Source organism: Stegostoma tigrinum, chromosome 14 (assembly GCF_030684315.1).
Source record: "Stegostoma tigrinum isolate sSteTig4 chromosome 14, sSteTig4.hap1, whole genome shotgun sequence".
Lineage (NCBI taxonomy): Eukaryota > Metazoa > Chordata > Chondrichthyes > Orectolobiformes > Stegostomatidae > Stegostoma > Stegostoma tigrinum.
In genome coordinates, this window is record NC_081367.1 from 23,753,368 (window position 1) to 23,772,843 (window position 19,476).

At 39.9% G+C, this 19,476-nt stretch overlaps 1 protein-coding gene across 3 annotated transcripts in view; it reads left to right on the forward strand.

Moving 5' to 3' along the window:
* Nucleotides 1–19,476, forward strand: part of acsl3a (acyl-CoA synthetase long chain family member 3a) — a 107,902-nt gene that overhangs the window by 11,468 nt on the left and 76,958 nt on the right. For all 3 annotated transcript variants that reach the window (XM_059651043.1, XM_059651045.1, XM_059651044.1), the window contains exon 2: nucleotides 10,810–11,238. In XM_059651043.1, coding sequence (XP_059507026.1) covers nucleotides 10,900–11,238 — 339 coding nt within the window. In that variant the 5' untranslated portion in view covers nucleotides 10,810–10,899. The remainder of the gene's footprint in view (nucleotides 1–10,809; nucleotides 11,239–19,476) is intronic.

Genomic DNA, 19,476 nt, shown 5'->3' on the forward strand with positions numbered 1-19,476 from the left:
ACTTGCGGATGTTGCAGGCCGGTTTAAAAGTGCTTATCTCTAGAAGTTAACCATTCCACAGAATTACGAAGAAACTCGGCAGGTCTGGCAGCATCCGTGGAGAGAAAAACGGTTAACGTTTCGAGCCCGACAGGACTCTCTTTTTCAGAACGTGCTTTTATCTTGAGAAGTTAAATTGACACATCCAGATTAGAACCAATCGCTTGGATTTGCCTTGAGCAGTGAACTGGCTAACTGTAGAATAGTTAGGATCAGAGTTATGCAGCATAATTTAGAGGGTGGATTTGTTTAAGGACTAGAATTTTCATAAATTGGAAACGTTAGTGCCAAATTGGAAGGCCTTCGTTGTTTAGTGAGTACCAGAGTAGTAAAATAACATGCCTTTATATATTTGTAAGACTTTTTGATTTTGTTGAAGATTACTGTTACACATTTTAGCTATCAGGAAGCAATACATTTCACTGCCTCTTCTGTTTAAAAATGCCGAATTTGCTGGTTTGTTAATTTAAGTGATTTATTGACATTACACAGCAACTTTTTCTGTTTCTGCCAATCAAGCGATCAATGGAGAAATGATGTGTTTGCGTAAGAAAATTATTGTTGGTATAATTTATTCTAGTGTGTGAATTGAAACTTAATTCCAATATTACACTCTGGTCAGAGATAATGGGAACTGCAGAAGCTGGAGAATCCAAGATAACAAAGTGTGAAGCTGGATGAACACAGGTCAAGCAGTGTCTTGGCCTGCTGTGTTCATCCAGCTTCACACTTTATTAAACTCTGGTTCCAGCTTGAGGTTTAAATCACGGCTCCGTCGCCTGAGCCTTTCCCTTAGGAAAAGGAGGACGCCATTCAGCCCTTCTAGCCAGTTCTGCCATTCAGTGAGATTTGACTGATCTGTGGCCTAACGATATACCATTCTTTTGGCTCATAACCCATAATACCGTTGATGAATGAAGAATTTATTTAGCTCAGATTTAAAATGAACAACTGATACAGCATCTACTTCTGTTTGTGGAAGAGAGTTCCAGACCTATTGCGTATAGAAATATGAAGGGTGATTGCAGATAGCTGTAAGAATAAATGGGTTGTAACAGGGGATTTTAACTTTCCAAACACTGACTGGGACTGCGATAGTGTTAAGAGCTCAAACAGGGGAAGAATTTAAGTCTAGTAGGAAAAAATTCTCAATCAATATGTAGATAGCCCTACTAGAGAAGGGCCAAAACTAGGGAAGTAAGGTAGGGCAAGTGACTAAGGTGTTAGTGGGGGAGTGTTTTGGAACGAGTGATCATAATTCTATTAGTTTTAAAATAATTACGGAAAAGGACGGGTCTTGTCCACAGCTTACATTTCTAATTAGGGCAAGACCAATTTTGATGCTCTTAGACAGGATTTGCAGATAAAAGAATACCTGTCAAGTGGGAAGCTTTCAAAAGTGAGTTAACAAGAGTTCAGGACCAGCGTTTTACCATTAGTATGAAGGGTAAGGGCTGACAAGAGTAGGGAGTGAATGACTAGAGATAATGACGCTCTGGTCAAGAAAAAAGAGAGGTGTATGTCAAGTACATAGCTGGGATCAAGCGAATCCCCTAAAGTATAGGGGGTATACTAGTACACTTGAGGAAATCTAGTCAGCAAAAAGGGGACATGAGATAGCTTTGGCAGATACAGTATTGGAGAAAACAAATAAATTCTGAAAGATCATTAAGGGCAAAAGGATAACTAGGGAGAGAATAGGGCCACTTAAAGAACTGCAAGGCTTGGAACCACAGGAGATGTATAAGATCCTAAACAAATGTTTCTCATTCATTTTTACTATGGAAAAAGACATAGAAGCTAGGGAACTTGGGAACTAAACAGTGATGTCTCAAAAAGAGTCCGCATTACACTAAAGGAGGTGCTGAGCACCATAAAATGCATAAAGGTAGGCAAATCCCCAGGACCTGATCAAGCGTGTCCCAGGACATTGAGAAGCTAAGGAAGAAATTGCAGGGCCCCTTGCCGAGATATTTGTATCTCGATAGCCATTTCTGAGGTGCCAGAATACCAAAGGGTGACTAATGTGCCATGATGTAAGAAGGCCTGCAAGGAAAAGCCAGGGAACAACAGACCAAAACAACAGGGAACAGCTGATGAGCCTAACATCAGTGGTGGATAACCAGCAGGAGAAGATTCTAAGATATAGAATCTACATGCCTTGGGAAAGTCAGCTTGGTTTTGTGCATGGGAAATCATGCCTCATAAATTTGATTTTGTTTTGGAAAAGGTGCCTAAGAATATAAAGGCAGAGAAGTAGACATTGTCTACATGGACTTCGTAAGTCCTTCGACAGGGTTCCACATGGTAGACTGGTTAGTTAGGTTTGATCACATGGAATTCAGGGAGATCTGGCCAATAGGATATAAAATTGGCTTGACAGTAGGAGACAGAGTGGTGGTAGAGGATTGCTGTTCGGACTGGAGGCCCGTGATCAGTGTGTGACAGGATTTGTGCTGGGTCCACTGTTTGTCATCTCTATAAATATTATGGATGAGAGTAAAAGAGGCATGGTTAGTAAATTTGTGGATGACATCAAAATTAGTGTTATAACAGACAGACGACTGTTATCTAAGAGTACAATGGGATCCTGAATAACTGGTACAGTGGGCTGAAGAATGTCACGTGCAGTTTAGTTCAGGTAAGTACAAAAAATGTCCCATTTTGGTAAGACAAACCAAGGCAGGACATGAACAGTTCATGTTAGGCCCCTTAGGAGTGTGGTCGAACAGAGACCTAGGGGTACAGGCATGTAGTTCCTTGAAAATGGCATCACCGGTAGACAGTATTGAAGGCAAGCTTGCCAAATGCTTGCTTCATTGATCAGAGCATTAAGAACAGGAGTTGAGATGTCATGTTACAGCTGTAACAAGACATTGGTAAGGCCACGTTTGGAGTACTGCATACAATTCTGATCACGCTGCAATAGGAAGGATATTGTTAAACTGGAAAGATTGTGAAAAAGATGTACGAGGCTGTTACTGAGCCCAGAGGGTTTGAGTTTTAAGGAAAAGCTGAATAGGCTAGGAATTGTTTCCCTGGAATCTAGGAGGCTGAAGGGGGTGACCTTGTAGAGGTGTTTAAAATCATGAGGGGCACAGATAAAGTGAATAGCCAAAGTCATTTTCCCAGGGTAGGGGAGTCCAAAACTAGAGGGCATATGTCTAAGGTGAGAGAGGGAAAAATTTAAAAGGGACCTGACTGGCAACCTTTTCACACAGAGGGTGGTGTGTATATGGAACAAGCTGCCAGAGGAAATGGTAGAGGTGGGTACACTTGCGACATATGGACACTGTCTTTTCTTGTTCTGAAGCCTTTGATCAGATGCTCCCTTAACCTTCCAAATTCTGGAGAAAATAGCCAAATTTGTATAATCTGTCCTCAAAACTTAATTGCTGGAGTCCAGGTATTCTTCTTGTGAACTTATATTGTACTCCCTCCAAGGCTACTACATCCTCCCTAAGGTGTGCTGCTTGGGTCTTCTCTCAGTACTCCATGTGGAGTCTAATCACGGTTTGAATTATTGCAGCATGACTTCTGCATCCTTCTACTCCAGTCTTCTCGATACAAAGGCCAGCATTCCACTAGCATTTTACACTTCTTGTTTTGCATCTGTTTGTGACATTTATAGATCTAGGCACTTGAACCCCCAAGTTTCTTTGGACACCCACGGAATTTAACTTTAAGGGAGGAAGTTGCCACCCTTACCTGGTCTGGCCTACATGTGACTTCAGATCCACAGTAGTCTAGTTAACTTGTAGTTGCCCACTGGGCAACTAGAGCTTGGCAATAAATGCAGCCTGGACAGTAATACGTACATTCCATGATTTAGTGAAAAAAAAATTTGAAAGCCCCTTGATCTATCTATTTTTTTGGTCCAAAATGGGATAACCTCACACTTGCTTATATTGAATTTCATCTGTCACATTTTTACCCATTCGTGCAGTCGATCAATATCCCTTTGCCATTTCATTCTGTCATCTACAATGAGTAGAAATCCTGTTGTACTACAGTACTTAGAACTTCTTTGCCTTTTTCTATCAGTGTTACTGCCAGCATCTATTTCTCAACCAAACTCCTACTCTTGTGTAAAACCAAAACTAGTTATTTAACTCACTACTATTCGTGGAAGATAATAAAGTGTGAAGCTGGATGAACACAGCAGGTCAAGCAGCATCTCAGGAGCATAAAAGCTGACCATTCATCAGGGTCTAGGCCTGAAATGTCAGCTTTTGTGCTCCTCAGATGCTGCTTGGCCTGCTGTGTTCATCCAGCTTTACACTTCATTATCGTGGATTCTCCAGCATCTGCAGTTCCCATTATACCCCACTATTCATGGAATCTTGCTGTGTGCAAACATGCTTCTGCGCTTCCCGACAGTGTAACAGTTGAAAGCACTTACAAAAGTACTTAATTGGCTGCGGAGTGTTTTGGAATATCCTCAGGAGATGACTTTCATTTGTTCAATAACACATTTTTAAAATGATTAATTAATGAATTTTGTGGTTTAAAGGCATCAAAAATGATCAATCCAGATACCTGGGATGAAATTTGTTAATTTGCTTTTCAGTCAATTCATGACATTTTTGTTAAATTTTTAATGCTGGATAAGCTAAGTGTTCCACTGTTGCTGTGACTTAGTTTAATTTCTTTGTGCTTAATCCTCTGTCTTGTTTTCAATTATGCTGCATAAGAAAACTCTTAAAAATGGTATTATGATTTGAGAACCAGCTGGCATTTATCAATAGTGGAAAAATGTACTACGAATGTTTGTGTTTGCAATTGCCTTTATCGTGAAACAGTGTTGACCCTAATCAGAGCTGATTACAATGCAAGAAATGTTGGGGAAAATGTTATACTGGTGTCTGACTTCAAATAGTTGCCAGCCCCATTGGTCTCCAGTTTTTTTTTTGTCAGGAATGTTAAGCAATTTTTTTCTAAACTGGCATTTAGTGAGCAATGACAAATTACTTGGCTCAAGAAGTTGAATATTCAAATTGTGTTTGCAGTCAAATAGCAAACTAAATATTTGGCATTAGTGTGTTAAGTCATAGTTGTAAAGAGAACTCCAGCACCTGACGCATTTCATAAGACCATAAGACATAGGAGTGGAAGTAAGGCCATTCGGCCCATTAAGACCACTCCGCCATTTAAATCATGGCTGGGCATTTCAACACCACTTCCCTGCACTCTCCCCGTAGCCCTTGATTCCTTCTGAGATCAAGAATTTGTCGATCTCTGCCTTGAAGGCATCCAACGTCCCGGCCTCCACTGCACTCTGCGGCAATGAATTCCACAAGCCCAACACACTCTGGCTGAAGAAATGTCGATGAATATAATCTGTACTTGTTTTCTAAATGTTGTTAGCTGCTGAAGTTGAATTTTCCCAACTGTGGCAAAGGTGTTGGCATGACAATCAATAAACCCTGTTGAGAAATCTTATTTCTTCAGCCAGAGTGGTAAGCTTGTGGAATTCATTGCCATGGAGTGCAGTGGAGGCCGGGACGTTAGAAGCCTTGAAGGCAGAGATCGATAAATTCTTGATCTCACAAGGAATCAAGGGCTACGGGGAGAGTGCAGGGAAGTGGAGTTGAAATGCCCATCAGCCATGATTTAAATGGCAGAGTAGACTCGATGGGCCGAATGGCCTTACTTTCACTCCTATGTCTTATGTTCTTAAATCACTTGAGGCGCAGGTTTTTTCCATTTGTTCTGCTATCTATTTTAGCTATCCCTTTACTATTTCACTGCTTTCATTATGGGCAACCTTTCTGATTAAACTTGGGTGTTATTTATACCTCCTTCAAGTCAATAACTGTGTACTTTTAATTAAACCAGAAATAATTTTCAATTTGCATTCATGGGGGAGAGATTCGGTTAGTAAATTACGTTTAAATTGTATGAAGGAATGAAACATTTTCTTATCAACATCACTGGCTGAAATGAAAGTTTTGTGGGTAGAACAAAAGAAAAAGTGGGCCTGTTAAAGCTTGATAATTTGGAATGTAATGTGGTGAGCCTAGTATTCATCTGTGTTTTGAGGGCCTTCTGTGTCCTTAACTCTGCTGTTGTAACTGGAAGGTTATTTCAAATCATTATAGAAATTATTGCTCAAAGAATTCTTTCAACTCATCACCTGTCAATATCCTGTTGACAGCAGATACCTGATTTAACTTTTCTAGCCTTTCTAAGAATGTTTATTTAAAATTTATGTTTTAATCACTTGTTAGTCTGCCATAATATTCAGGTTCAACTTGTCTATTACTACTTTATGTGCCTTGATGAGTTTCCTTGAACACACACGTCCCCATTGTACATTCTTCCTGCATTTGTGATCATTGTCTTTTTGGTATGCCTATACTATATGTTCCCTCTAAATTGTGGCAATCAGCACATAGTCCTTGGGGTGTGGTTTGATTACAGCAAAATAAGGTGTAATCTTATTGACGTAAACTTCACTGTTCTGGCTACAGGCTAAGTTGTTTTTTCACGTTACCTAGGAAGTCGTACAAGTAAGAAATACATGTCTGTCGGTATGTGAATGTTTGTTTTACAGTTTGTCCCAGCAACTTTTTTTTTCCCCATCATTGTCATTCCATGTTGCTTATTTTTCTACAGTTAAGTAATAATAGTCATGGTTAGTATTGGAGTTAGTTTGCTATTTATCTCCTTTACGTGCTTGGTATAATTCCTCCCACAAAATGTTGATGTCATTATCTAGTACAGTACTCCAGTTTCCTACTTTAGTGTTGTTCATGAATGTCTTAACTAGCTTTGACATGTGGGTTATTAAAAAAGATAAAACATCACCAGTTTCAGTGCTTTACAGCCAATTCAGTACTTCTTGACATGGCCAAAGTGACAAGTGACAGATTTTCCACCAATATCAATATGATAATGACCCAAGTTTGTTTGTTTGTGGTTGATTGAGAGAGTAATATTGGCTAGGACACTTGGGGTAACTATGCTTTTAGTCAAGATAGTGTCATATGATCTTTTCTTGACTGCATATTTGGGCATTGGTTTAATGTCACATGTGAAAGATGGCCCCTCCAAAAGTACAGCCGTCACTTAGTACTGCAGAGAAGTGTCGACCCTGATTTTTGTACGTGTGCTGTGGAGTGGAATTGGATCTGGAACCCATGATCTCAGTGGCAGCAGTGATCCCGAATGAAGCATGTCTGATGTAGAAATAAGCACTGAATTCTATAACACCCCACGTGACATTTCCATCATGTTTAACACTGCACATTTCACAAGTGCTTTGTTAGATATATTGACCCTTTATTCCTTATTAGTTTAGTCTGTAATTTCTTCAAGACTGATTTGAGTGATCACATTTCAATGAAAGAAAATTCTGTTTGTAGCATCCTCCAAGAAGTCAAGGGAATGCTTGTAGTGTTTGAGAAAAGAGCTTTATTTTAATGGTGAACGACAAACAAGATTGCTCATTGTGACCACAACGAGAGAGGTTTTGAGAGGGAGGACAGAGAACTGCACAAAAGTTTAAATTGTGCAAATTGAAAGAGGAGATATTAATTGTTTGGAAACTGGCTGAATTAATTTATAGTCCTATGGACAGTGCAAAATATTCAATTAATTATTTGGTATGGAACAAAAGCAGCAAATTCCTTTTTTTTAAAAATGAAAAAGTTCTTACTTGTACTTATGTACAATAAGTAACTATAAGTAAACGAATGGCTTCAGATAGCGTCAAGATGAAAGACTGACAGTTGCAAGAAGAATTGAAAATGTAAGGACTCAAGGAACTATTTTTTAAAAAGTTTGAAAATTGGTACAAAGCAGGTATGATAGTGGGAGATAAACAAAAGAGTATGGAGAATAAATTAAGGAATGTCAAACTTTCAACTAAAGTTTTGTGAAGTATGTGAAGAGAAAAGTCATGGAGCATGACATAGTCAATCAAACAAGCACAGATGCAGGCAAGACTATATATAAATAAAAAATTAGCAAAAATTCACTAAATGAGGTCTGTGTATGCATTTTCAACAAAGATAAATTGCTTTTATATAGCCCCCTTAACATTAATGTAGGACATGTATAAAATACCAGCGATGGAAGGCAGTCCAAAAGTGAGTCAAGGGGAAAAACTTCAGGATACCTTTTTAGAACAATTAATCCAAACTTGAGTAAATGGATCTCCAGAACCTGATGCGTTCCATCCACAATATTAAAAGAAGTGGTTGCAGAGAGTTCATTGTTTTGTAATTTTCTAAAGAGCCTAGGATTCAAGAATTGTGTATTTGACTTGGGAAATTTGCTTTGTCATTTGGGGGAAGGGGAGTGGTGAAGAAAGCTCAGACCTCTCAATGGGAAGTTTCTAATATCCACATCAGAGACAAAATTACTGAGCACTTGGTCAGTTATTTTTATAGACTTGTGAAGAATAAGTCATGTCTTTTGAGGAATTCACAAGTGTGATGGATGAAACATGTATTTGGATGTTGTTCTTTGGATCTCAAAAGATCTTTGAGGATCTTTGTTTAAAAATAAAAAGCACACAGAACTGGAGGTAATCATGTCAGGAATTAGTTGAGATATCAAACAGTGAGCAGCGTTAGAAGGCACACACTGCTTTTCCATCAGTCCTCCGTATTACAGTGGTAGAGAAGCCGTCAGGCAATCTCCTGTCCTTAAGCCAACCTTCCCACAACCAACATCCCCTGCCATCTAATCACCAATGTCTAATGCACCGGTAGGAAAATAAGGAAACAAGGCTAATGGAATTAAGGTCTTAAAACTTGAGAATCTGTACTCAAAAGGTGAAAAAAGGATGGTTTAATGGTACAAAACTTCGGTCAGACAAAGTTCAGTTTCAGGTACCAACTTGCTGGAAAGTTTTATTTGCTTTAGGGAAAGTACAACATGGGTCAGAATGGTTAAATTGATGGACATTTGTATTAAAGTGGCTGGTATTTCCTTGAATTTGTGAGATTAAGACATGATCTAATTAAGTTGGGTAAAAATAGTAATAGAGGTTGACAAGGTATACGTAGAAATATTTTTCCTTCGGCTAGGGGAAATCGGAAGAAATGAGAGCAAGACCATCAAGTGCGTGCCCAGCAGTGCAAATGGTGCTAGTATCCATATGTAATATTTCTGGGTGAGTGACTCAAATCTAGGACAATTTAAATTCCCCAAAACTCTAGATACTTGTTAAATATGAGTGTCAACAATTATGGTGCATAAGCAAGTAAGTGGAGTGGAGGGATGAATTTGCCTTGACGTATCTGAATAGCTGACTACAGTTTCTACATCTGCAAAGAAGGCAGCAAAATCCTACATCTATAACCAATGCTCTAGATTTGTAGTTGTTTAGTGGAACATGCATGTGCATTACCACTTTGGAAAAATATAAAATTTAGTTCCTTGGTGGTGCCATAATCCATTCTCTCTTGACTGACCATGTTGAATCTAGTCTCCCAAATACCTCCTTTAGCAGAAATCCCTGTCAAGAGGAATGGATTTTTCCCCAGTGTCTGGCAAATATTCGCCCCTCAATCAACACCTTAGAAAATAGTTCTTATCATTCATATATTGCTGTTCAAGCAAAATTGCTATGCGCAAATTGGGTCACCTTTTTCCTACACTGACTACACTTCAGAAGTACTTTATTGGCCATAAAGTGGTCTCAGAATTCAGCTGGCAGTTGAAAGCACGTACATACTTGGGTTCTGTGCTCACAAAGGAGGACCCAAATAAAATACCAGAATTGTTGGGGAACACAGGGTTCAGAGAGAGAGCGAGAGAGAGCTGAAGGAAATCAGTATAGATGGGAAATGGTGTTGTAGGGAAAAACCACTTTGTTGTATTTCACAGTGAATTCCACAGGCTCACAACTTTACTCTCCATCTTCGGTCCGCCTCCCCCTCTCTCCCTATTTATTCCAGTTCCCTCCCCCCATCCCCCTCTCTGATGAAGGGTCTAGGCCCGAAACGTCAGCTTTTGTGCTCCTGAGATGCTGCTTGGCCTGCTGTGTTCATCCAGCCTCACATTTTGTTGTCTTGGCTTCTCCAGCATCTGCAGTTCCCATTATCTCTGCTATTGAAATAGTGTTTGCTTTGTCATCTTCAAACTTTACAATTGGGAAACACTGCTATGTGACTTGCCACTTTCCTTTAAATGTGAACCCGAAACTGTTCCTGATATCTTTTATAGGATATTTTGAACAGATTAATTGACCTATACCAGTACCCTCCAGTTTAATATTCACTTCCATATGTTAAAGCCATGAAAAAACGCATACCCGTTCATGAAAGGAGTGACACAAATCTGGGGCACACCCAGAAATGTTCTGTATGGATACTGAGTCAAATTGAAGTTTCACATGTATCCCACAACCTCCTTTTATAGCATTTCCCTCTTGTTCGTCCAGAAGTGCCATCTCCTCCTTTTTTCTGTCATTCCGTGCCCCCTGCCGACTTGTCGGTGACTGGATCTTCATCGACCTGTTCAGTATCTTTCAGATTGCTCTTCCTAAACATCTGATTCACACATTTTTCTTGTGTCCTTTTTACAACTTCTCTAAAACCTTTTTCTTAGTTAAGCTTTTTGTGGCCTCTGTCAGTTCTTGTGATTAATGGATTTGTGAACCACTTTGAAAAATATTTCAAAAATTAAAAATGCTGTATGAATATGAAACAGTTGGTATGAGAACATGAAAATGTAGGCTTATGTAAGATTTTAAGTTGATACAGTTGACTGGTAATTTTGTGAAGAACATTAACCTCTTCCATTTTCCACCCTCAGGTACAAAACTGGAGTGGTATTAGCCCATTAGCCTCGTAGGCTTACAGACAGTCTGGACCCCTGATTGCAAGCCTCAAGCCTCCAAGCAAAATGAAATTGAAGAAGGGTGTTAACCCTATATTTTCATTGTTTTTGCAATGTATGATTGTCGTGTGCAATCTCTTATTTATTCTCCCATTACAGCTCTTTGGGGGTTCACGGCGTAGGCCCAATATAAGAGCAAAATCAATTAGTAACCATCCTGCTGGCCCATACCGATGTGTGGAAAGTTTAGATCGTCTACTAGCAAGCCTGTATGCTGGTGCTGACACCCTAGATAAAATTTTTCAGTATGCCACTGAGGCCTTCAGACACAGGAACTGCTTGGGAACACGTGAAATTCTTAGTGAGGAAGACGAGATTCAGCCAAGTGGAAGAATCTTCAAAAAGGTAGTTACAACTTTTCTTTACATGTTAGATTTTTTAAATTTACTTTCTTGGTATTGTTGTGTCACCTTGTATTTCTCTCAAGATAATTGGTGATTTGTCGATATTCAGCTTTTGGCCAATCAGTCATGAGTTTTTTGATATTATACATATGCAAGACCCAGTGTTAGGTGTTGCTAGGTCCTTACCTTAACTCTAACTAATGGTTGTCTTGGATGACTTGCAAATATTTTAAAAAAGCTTTAAAACACAAATAATACAATTGTAAATGCTATGAGCTATTCATTTTTGTATTTGGAATAATTCAGCCTAATTAAATCCCTTAATAAATAATCCTTTAACATTACTAGCTACAGATGAAACCCCTCAGGAAGCTTCTTTAAAAGTAGTACAAGTATGAGAAGATATATTCACAGAATAATATTGAAACATAATATGTAAATCAATTGTATTTAGTATTTTTGCACACCGGCAGCAGTTTTGCTGCAATTTTTTCACAAGTTTGAGGCTTTCTTGTGAAATGTGATAAGGTTTTTAATCCAAGGGCTAATGCCTGTTCCTTTTAAGAAGCTTTTTGTCAAAGTTTGTTTTTGTCATTCTTCTTTGCCTTGGAAAGAAAATATCTTTCTATTAACTGCCCATACTGCTTGCTATGGCTATTTATTTCATTTGCATCAAGTTTAAAATTCTGCAGTTATAAGGCACTGAGTAGTGGCTGTTTGAAATAAAAAAATTCTCCAGCAATATCTGTTTTTGTTTTAAAATTCTGCAATACCTACTGAAGATTAAATTATCAGTTTGTCAACATCTTTAGCACATCCTTCAGTGATCTTCATGCAGTTTTTTTGTTCAGTTTTTATTTCTCATTTGGATGCAGATGCTACAGATATGTAGAAACCAAGGCCTAAATTACTAAACCACTTCTTCAATCATCCACAACCGATGCATTAACAGATGTGCCTCTGCTCTTTGGCATGGCACATAAAGAATGACTTTTAGATTCATAAGCCTCTGCTTATTTTGGAACATTTTAGTACAAGGAATAAAGTTTGGTTGCCTTCAGGATGTTCTGTCACAGTACAGCAGTTTTCCTAGTGATTTGTCAATGCTTTCTGAATAAATGTAAACATTAACTTGTGTGTGAGTAGCAGTGTCAATTTACAATTTCAGCCATCCCCATAAGAAGTGGATTGATATTGACACTTAAACATTCAACAGATTTCTATTGTCGCTAATGCTTCAGATGAGACCAGTCATTAAAAATGCATGCTGTTAAGTCATTATAATAATTAAGAAACTGAGATGATGGAAAGGTCTGCTAATAGACAAACCTAGACGTTGACAGTATTGTTTGAGTGTGAGGTCGACTTGTAAAATAAATAACTGGTACAGAATAGGAAACCAAACTTTTTTGGCATTATGGTAATTTGTAGAGAAGTAAGGTGTCATTAGACTATGCTGAAGGTAAGAGGCTGCAGCAGTCTTGATAATTTTGGTTTTCATTTCTAGTTTAACAGTTTTTTTCACAAATGATTACCAGAAGTTCAGTATTCATTGTTCAAGACCATATTTCACTAAAATTGATACTTATCCTGCAGGGAGAGTGGCTGGTAGACATAGTGTTCGGACTTCAGATTGCTGTCAAATTAACTTGACATTTATGATGCCATGTTGTGGCCAGATCAAGATAAATATTACAGCTTTTTAGGTGGACAACACCAGTTTGTTCCTGTTCACCATAACTTAGGGAGACAAGGATATTTATGCAGTTAATTTATATGGTTCCCTATAGCTGAAATTTTGCTTTCTCTGTTATATTTCTGTTTTGCAATTTTAAAGGCTGTGACCTAGCTCCACCTGTGAAGGTTTCTTGTTGATAATTGGGCAATTGAACTCTTGTATCTCCAGCAGAACTTTAGATGTGAAGGGTATTGGAGTTGAGCAATATTACCCTCAGCCAGTCTGTCTAGTTTTCAGCAAGCATGTTAGAAGTGACTAATGCGGAAACCATGGCTTTTTGTGTCTTTTAACCTAGAACTACTAAATTTAGAATCCTATTTTAATGTTTGAGAATGTTTAACTCTGGCTTCAAGTCGACATATTTCTGATCTGTATGATTTATTGCTTTAACCCACTGAATAATCTGTGATTTAAGGGATAGCGAAACAGTTAGGCAAAATAGCTTCAAGGCAGGTGGTTTGTGGCTCCAGAGGAAGCTTGCAGGTGATGGTGCTCCAATGCATTTGCTACTTCTGTCCTTCTAGGTGGTAGAGGTTGCAGGTTTGGCATGAGCTGCCAAAGTAACCTTTTTGAGTTACTGTAGTGCATCTTCTACGTAGTACATCTGACTGTCACTGTGCGTTAGCGTTGATTCTTGAGAGATGGAGTGCTAAACAAGTGATAAAATGTGAAGCTGGATGAACACAGCAGGCCAAGCAGCATCTCAGGGGCACAAAAGCTGACGTTTTGGGCCCAGACCCTTCATCAGAGATGGGGACGGGGTGAGGGTTCTGGAATAAATAGGGAGAGAGGGGGAGGCGGACCGAAGATGGAGAGAAAAGAAGATAGGTGGAGAGGAGAGCATAGGTGGGGACCACTTTGCAGAACACCTCCGCTCGGTTCGCAATAAACAACTGCACCTCCCAGTCGCAAACCATTTCAACTCCCCCTCCCATTCTTTAGATGACATGTCCATCATGGGCCTCCTGCAGTGCCACCATGATGCCACCCAAAGGTTGCAGGAACAGCAACTCATATTCCGCCTGGGAACACTGAAGCCCAATGCTATCAATGTGGACTTCACCAGCTTTAAAATCTCCCCTTCCCCCACCGCATCCCAAAACCAGCCCAGTTCGTCCCCTCCCCCCACTGCATCACACAACCAGCCCAGCTCTTGCCCTCCCCCCACTGCATCCCAAAACCAGCCTAGCCTGTCTCTGCCTCCCTAACCTGTTCTTCCTCTCACCCATCCCTTCCTCCCACCCCAAGCCGCACCTCCATTTCCTACCTACTAACCTCATCCCACCTCCTTGACCTGTCCGTCTTCCCTGGACTGACCTATCCCCTCCCTACCTCCCCACCTATACTCTCGTCTCCACCTATCTAGTTTTCTCTCCATCTTCGGTCCGCCTCCCCCTCTCCCTATTTATTCCAGAACCCTCACCCTGTCCCCCTCTCTGATGAAGGGGCTGGGCCCAAAACGTCAGCTTTTGTGCTCCTGAGATGCTGCTTGGCCTGCTGTGTTCATCCAGCTTCACACTTTATTATCTTGGATTCTCCGGCATCTGCAGTTCCCATTATCTCTGCTGAACACGTGAGTTGCTTTGTCATGGATAGTGTTGAAACACGCACGCGCGCACACACCGCCGCATGTCCCATAGCCAATTCCTACACATCCCCGGAGATGAATGGTTATGTAGCCTGGCCTGCACATCTTTTGGACTGTGGGAGGTAACCCATGCAGATGCAGGGAGGATGTCTATATGGAGTTCGCACAGTTATCCCAGGGTGGAATTGAACCTGGCTCCCTGATGCTGTGAGGCAGCAGTGCTAACCGCTGAGACACCATGCCACCCATGTTTATTCGAACCTATCGAGATGCAAACACTAATACAGTAGTGCAGACTGCTTGGGCAAGCTACCACTCATCCAAGCAAGTGAGGAGCATTCCATTTTCACTCTTGACTTGTGTCATATAGATGAAGGAGAGGCACTGGAGAGAGAGAAAGGAGTTACTCATTCCAGAATTCCTAACTCCTTGTATTTATATGGCTGATCTAGTTTCAGGTTAGTGGCAATTCCTGGATGTGGTTAGTAGGCGATTCAGTGATAGTAATGCCATAGAATGCCGAGGGGTTGTATCATCTCATTGGAGATGGTCCTTGCCTGATAGTTGTATTATGCAATTTGTTACCTTTACTTGACATTCAGACTTCTGCATCCTACGTGGATTGCTTCCATATCCGATATTAGCGAGCTTTGAGAAGATTTGTAGCTCAGGTTGAGGTTCTGGATGTGTTTGCTCGCTGAGCGAGAAGATTCATTTTCAGACGTTTTGTCACCATTCTAGGTAACATCGTCAGTGAGTCTCCGGTGAAGCACTGGTGTTACGCCCCGCTTTCTATTTAAGTGTTTAGGTTTCCTTGGGTTGGTGATGTCATCTCCTAGAACAGTTCAAGAGCATGGTTATTGCATGACATAGAATTGACAAAGGAAGCTTTATGTCAGTGATTATTTCGTGATTTTTTTTTTTACAACTCTATTGCCCCAGGTAACAGTGCCAGTGAGTCAGTTTTAAAGGTGTGGAAATATTGTTTTCATTCCAAGCTTGCATGAAACTCTTTTGGAGCACCTTTTGAACTGACGTCTGAACCAAAAACCTCAACCATGTGATTGCCTTGTTACTCAGGAGGAATTGAAAATTGTTTTGTTCACAAATGCCATAGAATGATAATTTAATCTGGTACCGAATGTCTATTCCTGTTTGGAAAAACTTCTGCTCTGTCCCCTTAAAACCTGCAGAACCACATATGGATGTTTTGCTGTCGGGGCATGTTACTTTGTAAGTATGATCTCATTTGTGAGCTACGAGTTAAAGCTATATACGCGTGAATTGCAAGTGGTTCAGTTGATACTGTTTCTATCATAGTAGAACTGAACTGTTTCCTATCAAATGCCTCAATGAATAAAGAAGCACAAAGTTTGAAATAGTTATTGTGACAATGAATTGTTATTGGCGTTGGCCTTGATTTAAAATGAGAAGAGGAAGCCATTTTATCCAGTTTATTAAAGCAACAACATAAATTTGGTCCCTGGCTGTCTTACCTCAACTCATCCTCTCCTTTTGATTCAAATAGCTGTTCATATTAGTTGATTTGGAGACTGAAGCCTATTGATCTGTTCTGCTTCAAGTATCACAATCTCAATTTTTGTTTCCATGTTGGGTTTCTTTGGATTTCCTTCCTTTTTGCAGCCCAAGCTACGTATGAACACATGCCAAAGAACAAAGCTGGGACCATCTTCTTTAATATAATTCAGTAGCATAACTTATAACTGACAGAAGGCAGAGAGTTGAGATAAAAGGCTCTCTTTCAGAATGGCAACCGGTGACGAGTGGTGTCCCGCAGGGTTCAGTGTTGGGGCCACAGCTGTTCACCTTATATATTAATGACCTGGATGAAGGGACTGGGGTCATTCTGGCGAAGTTTGCCAATGATACGAAGATAGGTGGACAGGCACGTAGTACTCAGGAGGTGGGGAAGCTGCAGAAAGATTTAGACAGTTCAGGAGAGTGGTCCAGATCCAGGAAATGGCTGATGAAATTCAATGTGAGTAAATGTGAAATTTTGCACTTTGGAAAAGGGAATACAGGCATGGACTATTTTCCAAACCGTGAGAAAATTCGCAAATCAGAAGTGCAAAGGGATCTGGGAGTGTTGGTCCGGGATTCTCTAAAGGTTAACTTGCAGGTAGAGTCCGTAATTAAGAAAGAGAACGTAATGTTGTCGTTTATCTCGAGGGTTGGAATATAAAAGCAGCCATGCGCTTCTGAGGCTTTATAAAGCTCTATTTAGGCCCCATTTAGAATACTGTGTCCAATTTTGGGCCCCACACCTCAGGAAGGACATACTAGCCCTGGAGCGTGTCCAGCGGAGATTCACACGGATGATCCCTGGAATGGTAGGTTTAACGTATGATGAATGGCTAAGGATCCTGTGATTGTACTCATTAGAGTTTAAAAGGTTGAGCGGAGATCTAATAGAAACATACAAGATAATGTATGGTTTAGAAGGGGTGGACGCTAGGAAGTTGTTCCCATTAGGTGGGGAGACCCGTGGGCACAGCCTTAAAATTAGAGGGGGTAAATTTAAAACGGAAATGAGACGACATTTCTTCAGCCAGAGAGTGGTGGGCTTGTGGAATTCATTGCCGCAGAGTGCAATGGAGGCTGGATCGTTAGATGTCTTCAAGGCAGAGATCAACAAATTCTTGATCTCAGAAGGAATCGAGGGCTACGGGGAGAGTGCAGGGAAGTGGTGTTGAAATGCCCATCAGCCATGATTTAAATGGCGGAGTGGACTTGATGGGCCGAATGGCCTTACTTCCACTCCTATGTTTTATGGACACTACACCAGACATTTAATGGAAGGTAAAAATATTTCTCAAGTACAACTTTTGGTCTGATAAGCTTTTTGAATTCTGCTGTATTTTGTTGCCTAAGAAAAGGAAAACTGGCGTGGCAAATAGTTTAAAAGCTATTGCTCTGACTTGATTGACCTTTTTACTACCAGGATATTTTTACATAGAGTTAAGGTTTGGCGGGTCTGACTCTGGAGTTCATACTAGTTTGTTTTTTTTTGAGGTCTGAGAACCACTTCCTCATTATTGTATATGCTTTACATATCAGGAATAATCCAAAACTGCACAGAGATGAATCAGCACTTCTAGTCTTTCATGTTGATTTGTGAACTTCACGTAACAAGCTCCCGCTCCCTACACCTGGAGTTCTGTGTGTTTGTGCTTGTCTCTAAATGATAAATTTCAAGACAGTTTTAATGTTCCAGAAACACATGTCTAATGATTATGTTTCACTTCATGTTTGCCATGTTAGACACCTTTTTCAGTGCTGTGCCACCTATTTTCTTCTGAAATGTGATTACATTTTGAGAAATGAGTTTTAAGACCAGTTTGTAAAGCTATTGGAGAGTATGGTATATGAGCAAACAACATCAGTACTATATTCCAATGGGGAAACCATAAACCAAGGTAACTAAATTTGTTGAACTGCCCCATGTGAAGAAATTAGAACATTTCATTTTTATTTTGTAGCTTATTTCAAAACACAAATCAGAATTTATGTAAATTAAACAGGTAAATTTCAATCTACATAAACTATCAGTTATACATGAGAATGTTGTGAGTGGCAATGACTGTCTCTCAAGTCTTCCCATTACTTGCCACACAAATGTGACACCACGTGCGATTTTTGTCTTTTCAACTGTGCTTCCAGGACTTAGGATTTCTCAGTCCCATTCAGTAACAATCACGTGCCATCCAAGGTCACTGGGTATGGTTAAAACCAACAAAATGCATGGTCATGCACCCTCTTACTGGGGTCATATCGACCTTGATGTTGTGATTGACTGACAGGGTTTCTTTTAAACAGTACCCTGTTCATAACTTAGACTTCTAGCGCAAACTGAGATCTTCCACACTCCTGACTTCATCAGAATGCCAGAGAGTCTGACAGCACAGAAACAGACCCTTTGGTCCAGGCTAACGAAGTATCCTAAACTGAACTAGTTCCACTTGACTGCATTCGGCCCATATTCCTCTAAACCTTTCCAATTCATGTGCCTGTCCGAATATCTTTTGACTGTTTTGATTATGCCGACGTCTACCACTTACTCTGCCTCTCCTTGTTACTACAGTGATATGAATCATAGCTCCACAGTTATAAATTCAGGCAGGTCAACCATCTATTTTTCTGTCATTTCATCCGACTTGTTTGGCAGGACCTTTTGCTTCATAGAAGAAAAGATTAATTGATTGACCATGCCCAGCTTTTCTGATGTACATTACAAGAAAAACTGCACATGTAAGGAATGATGTCTTGCTTCTGATATGCAAGGCATTGGTGTGTTTAGATTCAGTCTTTTCTTGGTTTGCTCATTCATCTCGAGCTTTTTGTATTCTACATTTTCTTCTCACTCTTGACAGAAATTTTACCTATTCGTAGATTATCTGGCTATTCTTCTCATACATTCCTCTTTTTAATGCCTTTTAGTGCTTTCTTTTCTGTGTTTGCCTGCTGCATAGCTTGTGTAGCTTAACTTGCTTCCTGTTGGTGTTCTTCCCAGGTTAGAGTCACCAGTTTATATGGATTAATATTTCCTCTCCAAAACAATTACAAATAATTCCTTTACAACTGATCCAAATTCCCAAAAGGTCCCTTTCAAGCATTTTTAAAAACAATTGCAGATTCTCCAAATATTTTAATGTAATTATACATTACATAACTGAAGCTGCTTCTGGGTCAAAGATCATCACACCATTTCTGAATTCGGGTGTTGTAGGGAATGACAAAGTGGTATCTTTTTTAAAAACAGGATACAATAACATTCTGTTTTAAATGAATAATTTGACCATTTTGTGTGTGATCTGTTATCTGCAAATGGGTCCACTGCCACAGTGGGTTTTAGCACAGTGACAGAGTTTTGTTTTCAGTTTGCTTTTTCAAGT